The following is an 8,400-nucleotide window of genomic DNA, read 5'->3' as shown; positions in this document are numbered from 1 at the left end:
GAAACCTCCATATCAAGGAATTTTTATTGACTCTCTGACTTAACCCCAAAATTAACAATTGGCTGGAGCTGCCACTGCCACAACCAATATCATCACCACTAATGATGATGATTGGTACTGTTGCCTGCATGCACCAACTTTGCCACTGCTGTGATTGAAACCATCAGTGCTACAATGGTGAATTTTGTCATTTTCTCCCAGCCCCTTTACACCAACTACCACAGCATCTACCACCACTACTACAAATACCAATGTAGAGAGTTATCTTTACCACCACTGCTGTCAACATGCAGCAAACCAGCCGTCCTTGTCCCCACCCCCACTGTAGTCGGACTTCTTTAGCCACCAGCAACACCACTTTTGGAGAACTGCTGCTGCTATCATTTCATTTGACAAACTGGATGGGGGTAGACAAAGCAGGTTTGTCACTACCTATTCAGCAATCAACATGGCAGGATCTACATTAGTGGTTCTCAACCAGGGTTCATATGGCCCTTGGGGGGGTTCAAATAGGATTTTGTTAAAATTTATTGTGGCTGTGTGGTAAAAAGCTTGCTTCCCAAATACACGGTTCTGGGTTCAGTCCCACTGTGTGACATCTTGGGCAAGTGTCTTCTACTATAGCCTCAGGCTCACCAAAGCCTTGAGAGTGGATTTGGCAGATGGAAACTGAAAGAAGCCCATTGTATATATATATATATATATATATATATATATATGTATGTATATAAAATTTATTAATAAGGGTAGAAATTGATATTAATCAATTAAAACCAGTGGTCTAGCATATTAAAAAAATCCGAAGATTAAAATTATATTACATACAAAAATAAGAGGAATGACCAGCAAAAGTGGACGTGGTTAGATGATTCGGCATCTATTTCTAGCATATAGGAGCCCACTTTTGCTGGTCATTCCTCTTATTTTTGTATGTATGTATATAAGTATATATGTATATATCTATGTGTTTGTGTCTTTGTGTTTGTTCCCTCATCACTGCCTGATAACTGGTGTTGGTGTGTTTATGTCCCTGTAATTTAGCTGTTCAGCAAAAGAGACTGATAGAATAAGTACTAGGCTTAAAAATAAGTCCTGGGGTTGATTTGTTTGATTAAAATTCCTCAAGGTGGCGCTCTAGGATGGCCACAATTAAATGACTGAAACAAGGAAAAGAATAAAAGAATAGTACAAAAAAATATTTTAACAATTTTTTTAAAACAATTTCCAATAATATTTAATTATAATGATAAGATATGATTTTTGAAACATTGAATGGCTAGGAGGGTCCATCTGAGTGAAACAGGAATCAAAGGGATCCATAGGTAAAAAAAAAAAAAAAAAGGTTGAAAAACACTAATCTACATAAACTCACATTTCTGGTGATGGGCATCTGTGACTAAAATATATAAAGGCATTTTTTTAAACTTTCCCTTTTTGCATTGTGTGAGCCACTCTGTCTTGTTTATTTTTTTATTTTAACTTTTCAAGTAGGCCATGGTAGGATTTGAACATAGAACACAAAGAGAGAGAAGAAATATCACAAAATAGCCAGTAAGAAAGAAAAGTATTGATGTAGTCCTCTAATATGTGACAAATTGTTGTTGTTGGCACTCCGTCGCTTACGACGACCAGGGTTCCAGTTGATCCGATCAATGGAACAGCCTGCTCATGAAATTAACATGCAAGTGGCTCAGCACTCCACAGACACGTGTACCCTTAACGTAGTTCTCGGGGATATTCAGCGTGACACAGAGTGTGACAAGGCTGGCTCTTAGAAATACAGGTACAACAGAAACAAGAAGATAGAGTCAAAGAAAATCGTGGCGAAAGAGTACAACAGGGTTCGCCACCATCCCCTGCCGGAGCCTCGTGGAGCTTTAGGTGTTTTCGCTCAATAAACACTCACAACGCCCGGTCTGGGAATCGAAACCGCGATCCTATGACCGCGAGTCCGCTACCCTAACCACTGGGCCATTGCGCCTCCACATGTGACAAATAAGAATTTATAAATATTGTTTTATTTGGAGATGGTCAAATTCAATTTTTGTCAAATTAACCACTCTATATACTTGTTCTTCACTTCAGCTTTCTTATCATTCTGGATGGAGAGAATAATTATTGGGATGGAGCATCACTGAAGAGTTCAAAGGATATGTGATGAAAGATTTCCAGACAATGGACATAAAATATGAACAATAATAAGCAAGTGAAGAATGAATATACAGTGTGTGTGTTTATTTGGCAACAAAAATATGACCATTCCTAAATATAACAATATCTGATTCAACACATGATTTCACATCAGGAAACTTGCAAAACAAATACATAAATTTATAAATATATAGATATATATATAAATCAATTTATAGAATTTCATTATCATCTTCAACATTATTATTTATAAAGACATCTGTTTAGATATTTTCTTAAAAAAATAAGAAAATTAAAAATTAAAAACATAAAATAACATTTTTCCAGTTTTCCGTATCAAATAAATTTCTGCTAAATGAAAGCATCATGTATAGTGTTAATTATATTTCCTAAGTTTTTCTTCATGTAGTCATGTAAACAGTTTTAGTAGCTGGTCTAATGGTAATTGCAATGGTTCCTAAATATAAGAGTTGCAGTTCAAATTGGGTCACAATATAATTCTAAAAAGAGTCAGTTTTTGAAGTCTTTGATGAAATGCAAAAGGTTCTATGAAAATGTGTTTTTTAACCCTTTTGTTACCAACCCACCTGAAACTACCTCTGTTTCTAGGACACAAGCATCCTCTCATAAAACAATCTAAATTCAAATCTTCCATCAAAAATTTTATGTTAATTTAAGTTCCAAGCTTAATAATGACAAAATTCTTGTGCTAAATTCTTAATTATTTAGAAAATTAATTGAAGGAAAAGTTCTATATTTCAGCAGAAATATGGTAATGAAAGGGTTAACAAGCCATTGGCATCATTAGAATCACAATGCAGCACTTACCTCAAACAGAAAGTAAGGAATATTTTAGCAAAAGTATCAAATAATAATTTTATGAAATTTTTGGATAATTGCTTTTTTTTTTTTTATTTTACATTTAAATATATAAAAAAAAGAAAATAGAAATTTTGTTTTGCTAGTATGAGTTGTGATACAAAAAGATTTGGAACTGTTGGTTTATTGGAATGGAGGAATAAAATCCAGTTAGGAGAGTTAAGAGCACTGAAGTTTACCAAGTTAGCAACAAAGCATTTTTGGTGTTCATGCAACGCTGATTATCATGCAGCATCAACATCAGTCATTATTTCATTTTTCATTGGTATTTCTTCGGCACTAGTGCTTCGAGATGGGGCATCATTCTTGTCTCGTTTCCTCAGGCAACATTGGTAGGAAATGCTGTCAGTTTTTCTGGTTGAGAATATCTTGTCGTATAATACTGACCCTATGATACTGCCAGTTAGTGGACCAATCCAGTAGGCCTGTATGGAAATAATAAAAGACCAATAAAAATGAATGGATAAACTATGCATTCCAATAACAAGAAGCTGCTACAAATACCACAGACCTGATATTGTTCTGAGGGACAGAGAATAAAAGCTTTGTGTCATTGTAGAGGTCAGCAGGAGTTCATCATTAGTTCACCATTTATGGTGAACTAATGTTGAACTTATAGATCATGTACCCTCCTCCTCCTCCTCCTCCTCCTCATCTGCTCTGTTTTCTTGGATGGTGACAGTTGCAAGGCCCTGGATCATCTTCAAGACTCGCCCTCCCCCACCTAAATTCAGCTGCCTATATATATATATGTATGTATGTATGTGTGGATGGATGGATGTCATTGTTCAGTTTTATTTCAAGATTTCTTGCCAATAGAGAAAGAGCCAATTTCTAATCTAGATTCAAAGCTCCTTCATTGGAATTTTAATATCAACAACAGGGTATTTTTGTTTCTATGAATGTATATGTGCAGATTTGTATGTTCTGTTTTATGTATGTATTCTCATGCATATAGTTGCATATCTAGACATGCTCATATATATTTAAATGATAAACTTCTGGAAAGTTTTACAGATTTTTACTGTTCCGGTGATGGATTGGATCTGTAATGTATGTATGCATAGCTTAAGAAAAAACAAAACAAAACAAAAATCTCAAAAATGAGGTGAAAGAACAACAAAGAGGGTATAGGTTTACATCAAGGAAAAATGGAAGACGTCTTTAGGATTTTGAGTCTATGCAGAAGAAATCTTCATGGTTCAAAGGAGAGGAAGGTTGCAACAATGCACTGTGGAGTGCAGAGAGGAAGATGAGGTTAATAAAACATCATGGTCATCTCCTGCATTTGTCTTCATCCCTAATCATCTAGACCTGGTCTTGTCACTGGATTGTAGGTGGTCACAAATAAAAGAGTGAGGTTCACAGTATGCAACTTTACTTCACTTTAAACAAAATCGCAGCACAAGTCATACCTGCGAGTATACATCATTGACAAGGTCCAAGAAGGCTGAAAGGCATCTGGCATTCTTGTTAACCACTGTCAAGATAATTTTTCATCTCTCTCTAGTATTGTTCGTTTAACGTCAGCTTTCCATGCTAGCATGGGAAGGTACTGCACAAGTGAAAATATATAGGGAAGAGGATTTGAAAATGAAGAGGTCTTTTAAAGATGTTTATTGACTTGACCGGTTTCATTTTTTTTTTTAAAAAAGATTTTCAAAAGTAAAATGTAAGGCTTTGTGTTTCCTTTGTGATGTTAAAAATTAGTTAACATAGATGTATTAAAATACAGTGAGTTTTTGACAATGATAAGAAAATGTTAAGAGAGGCTTTTTGTTTAAGCAATCTGCATAACAGTGTTCAAAATAGGCAAGTTCATAATTGTTTATAACTTTATCAGAAATCATAATTGTTTATAATTGTTTATACAGAGTGAATTTGTAGACAGTATTTGATAGGAGAAAGCATGCATTGCTTTGTCAAAGGTTCATAAGAAATCGTAATTTTTTATAAGAATTTTAGGGGAATGACCAACCTTTTTTCTTCATCTCCAGTCTTGTATGTGTGTTTTGTAAGGATTGGAGATAAAGAAAAAAAGTTGGTCATTCTCCTAAAATTCTAAAAAAGATTATGATTTTTGATGAACTTTTGACAAAGCAATACACGCTTTTTCCTATCAAATACTGTCTACAAATTCTCTCTGTGTATATGCTTATAAACAATAAAGATTTCTGATAAACTTATGAACAATTATTAACTTGCCTATTTTGAACACTTTTATGCAAACTGTTTAAACACAAAGCCTCTCTTAACATTTTCTTATCATTGTCAAAGACTCTATCACAGTATTTTAATACATCTATGATAACTAACTTTTAACATCATAAAGGCTACACAAAGCCTTACACTTTACTTTTGAAAATCTTTTTTTAAAAAAGTGAAACCGGTCAAGTCAAAAAACATTTTAAAAAGACCTCTGCATTAAAACAGCTATTTATATGCCATACTTAATGTATATACACCATTGCATGCTTAGAAACACAATATATATTAAAGGGAGATGATAGGTCATCCCAGCAGCACACTGTAACGATGCCAGATGCATTTCAACCTTTTTGAGCCTTGTCAATGATGTATACTTACAGTCAGCCACAGTAACTTGCTTGTAAATAGTGTATTTTTATCTTTTACTTTTTTCAATCATTAAACTGTGGCCATGCTAGGAGACCACCTTAAAGAATTTTTAGCTGAATGAATCAACTCCAGTAAAAGCTAGATACTTAGCCCATTAGTCTCTTTTGCCAAACCACTAAGTTATGGGGACATAAACACAACAGCACCAGTTGTCAAGTGGTGGTGGTAGGGTCACACACACAGACACACACACACACACACACACAGACTGACTCATGCATATACATACATACGATGGGTTTCTTTCAATTTCCGTCTATCAGATCCAAGGCTATAGTAGAAGACACTTGCCCAAAGTGCCATGCAGTGGAACTGAACCCAGAACCATGTGGTTGGGAAGCAAGCTTCTTACCTCACAGCCATGCTTGTATATACATTAAATATGATGCATAGATGGCTATTTCAATTTACTAGTACTTCAGTTGCACACACCGAATTACTTATTTATCTTGGTAGCTATTCACAATACCAATGAATGCATTATCCATTGTTTCCTATATCAGACGTGACAAATCTTGTCTAGGCAAGTGGCTGACTGCAAGTATACATCATTGACAAGGCTCAAGAAGGTTGAAATGCATCTGGCATTGTTACAGGGTGCTGCTGGGATAACCTAACATCTCCTTTTAGTATATATTGTGCTTCTAAGCATGCAATGGTGCATATACATTAAGTATGGCATATAGATAGCTGTTTTAATTTTGTACTGCTTCATTTGCATATACTGGAGCACTAATAATAATTTGGGCAGGAGGGGAAGAGGCAATGCCAGAGGGAAGGTCAGATGGAAGAGCAGAAGGAGGGGAAGGTATTTGTCAGTTTGAGAATGTTATAATCCTTACAATGTTAGCCTGTTATTATGTCCACTTTGGTATAAAGTATATTTAGTGAAACCAGTAAAGACACGACTATCTCTGACCATCTATGTCCTCTGGTACTTCACACACTTCTCTCTACTTATAGTGACTAGGTTATTCCATTCATCACGTGTGAGGGGTGTACCATTATTACTAATTCCCTACAACATCTCCCCTTTTAAGTTTTTCTTAGGAAGTGTCATTTTATTTAGCAATAATTCTTTTTTTTATCCTCGCCACCTTGCTTTTTTGAGTTCATTTATTTTTTATCATTCAGTTTAATATTTCTCGTGCTTGGCATCTATTTTCAGGAACTCTGTATGTTTTCTTTTCCTCTCATTTGTACACCTGGGTTCAATCACCTGCAGTGGCGTTGGTACTAGGAACGTATCGTACAACCATTGCATCAATTCCTCCAACTTTGGTTCGCTTTCCACGAATCTCTTTTTCAGTTGGTTCATGTCTCTTTTGTATGGCTTTTCTACTTTTTACCCACTACATCATTTTACCTATGCATTTGGTAATTACGCCATCTTCTCACTCTACTTTCCATTCTTGAATGCCCTCATATACACCTTTTCACCAGCTTTAAAGCATCTTACTATATCTTCCCTGGTACTTTTTCTTTTCTTGCCAGGTAACAATTTATCAAAGACTGATTTGACTTTCCTTGCAAACATCAGCTCCGCAGGTAAGCTACCTGCTTGTGTATTCGGATTTGGTGTCACATGGTACACTCTTAAAAATTGTTGTAGAGCTACCTCATCCATGACTTCCTAATTTGATTTTCTAAGGGCTCTTTTGAAGGTATCGACAAAGCGTTCTGCCTGTCCAACAGATCTGGGATGGTATGATGCAGTAGTTACATGTTCTACTGCAAATGTTTCACAAAATTTAAAAAAATCATAGACATAAGTTGCATTCCATTGTCAGGCACTATCTTGTCTGGGATGCCAAATGTAGTAAACAATGTGTGTAAAAAGTTTATCACCATTGTGGAGGTTGTTTTTTTGCACTTACAAATTTCTGGCCATTTTGAGAAACTATCAACTATCACTAAGTAGTAATAACCATTTAAAGGACCAGCAACATCGATGTGTATTCTCGACCATGGAATACCTACTTTTGAACAATGTTTATTTTTTATTGTGGCAATTTTTAAATTTCGTTTTGGCTTACATACAAGTTTTCCACTTTGTTTTACTGCATTTTTTTGTCTTAGTCCCTCAGCCACATTCAAACCTTTAACTGAACCAACTATATTTCCACACTTATGGGCATATCCCACAATTTGAATAGTTCCATCCATTCTGTGCCAAATATATTAAGTGAATCTTTTAATATGTATATCTTTGCCTTTTTTGTTTGACCTCAAAATGTTACATTACATATGAATTCACCAAAAAAATATAATCTTTTTCCTGTAACACCATGTGCTACATTTTTAGATTTAATTAATTTCAGCTTACCGACATATTTCGTTTATAATGATGATATCACTTCCTGTGTCTAATTTCATTTTAACACTTGTATTTCTGATTTTCACCTTCATGAATTTCCTCATTGTTATATTACCAATTTCTTCTGATGATATACTATTTATTCTTTTTCCTGTGTCCTGACGTTTTGTCATCTTCGTTCATTTATTTGTCCTCTATTTCCACAACGAAAGTACTCTGCTTTTTTAAATGGACAATTTTTTCTCCAGTGTATATCTCCACATGCACAACATGGGTTTATTTCCTGATTTTTGTTGTCTTTTTTAGAAAACACTTTCTCTATTCTGATTATTTTGCACTTGCTTTACTTGGAAATAATCTTTATGTTCAATTTCCTCTGTGTTGTGTCTTAATTTGGCTATCCTTTCACATTCTTC

At 34.9% G+C, this 8,400-nt stretch overlaps 1 protein-coding gene across 2 annotated transcripts in view; it reads right to left on the bottom strand.

The window, feature by feature from the left end:
• Positions 1 to 1,397: 1,397 nt before the first annotated feature.
• LOC106881426 (aquaporin) overlaps positions 1,398 to 8,400 on the bottom strand; it is a 94,705-nt gene continuing 87,702 nt past the window's right edge. The window contains exon 3 of one of the 2 annotated variants that reach the window (XM_052970501.2): positions 1,398 to 3,455. In XM_052970501.2, the coding sequence (XP_052826461.1) occupies positions 3,255 to 3,455 (201 nt within the window). In that variant the 3' untranslated portion in view covers positions 1,398 to 3,254. The remainder of the gene's footprint in view (positions 3,456 to 8,400) is intronic. The other variant, XM_052970502.2, reaches the window with a different exon arrangement.

The sequence above is a fragment of the Octopus bimaculoides genome, chromosome 9, assembly GCF_046866305.1.
Source record: "Octopus bimaculoides isolate indiv1 chromosome 9, ASM4686630v1, whole genome shotgun sequence".
In the NCBI taxonomy this organism is placed as follows: domain Eukaryota; kingdom Metazoa; phylum Mollusca; class Cephalopoda; order Octopoda; family Octopodidae; genus Octopus; species Octopus bimaculoides.
The sequence above is the reverse complement of the archived record's forward strand: the minus strand, read 5'-3'. Positions and strand labels throughout refer to the sequence as shown.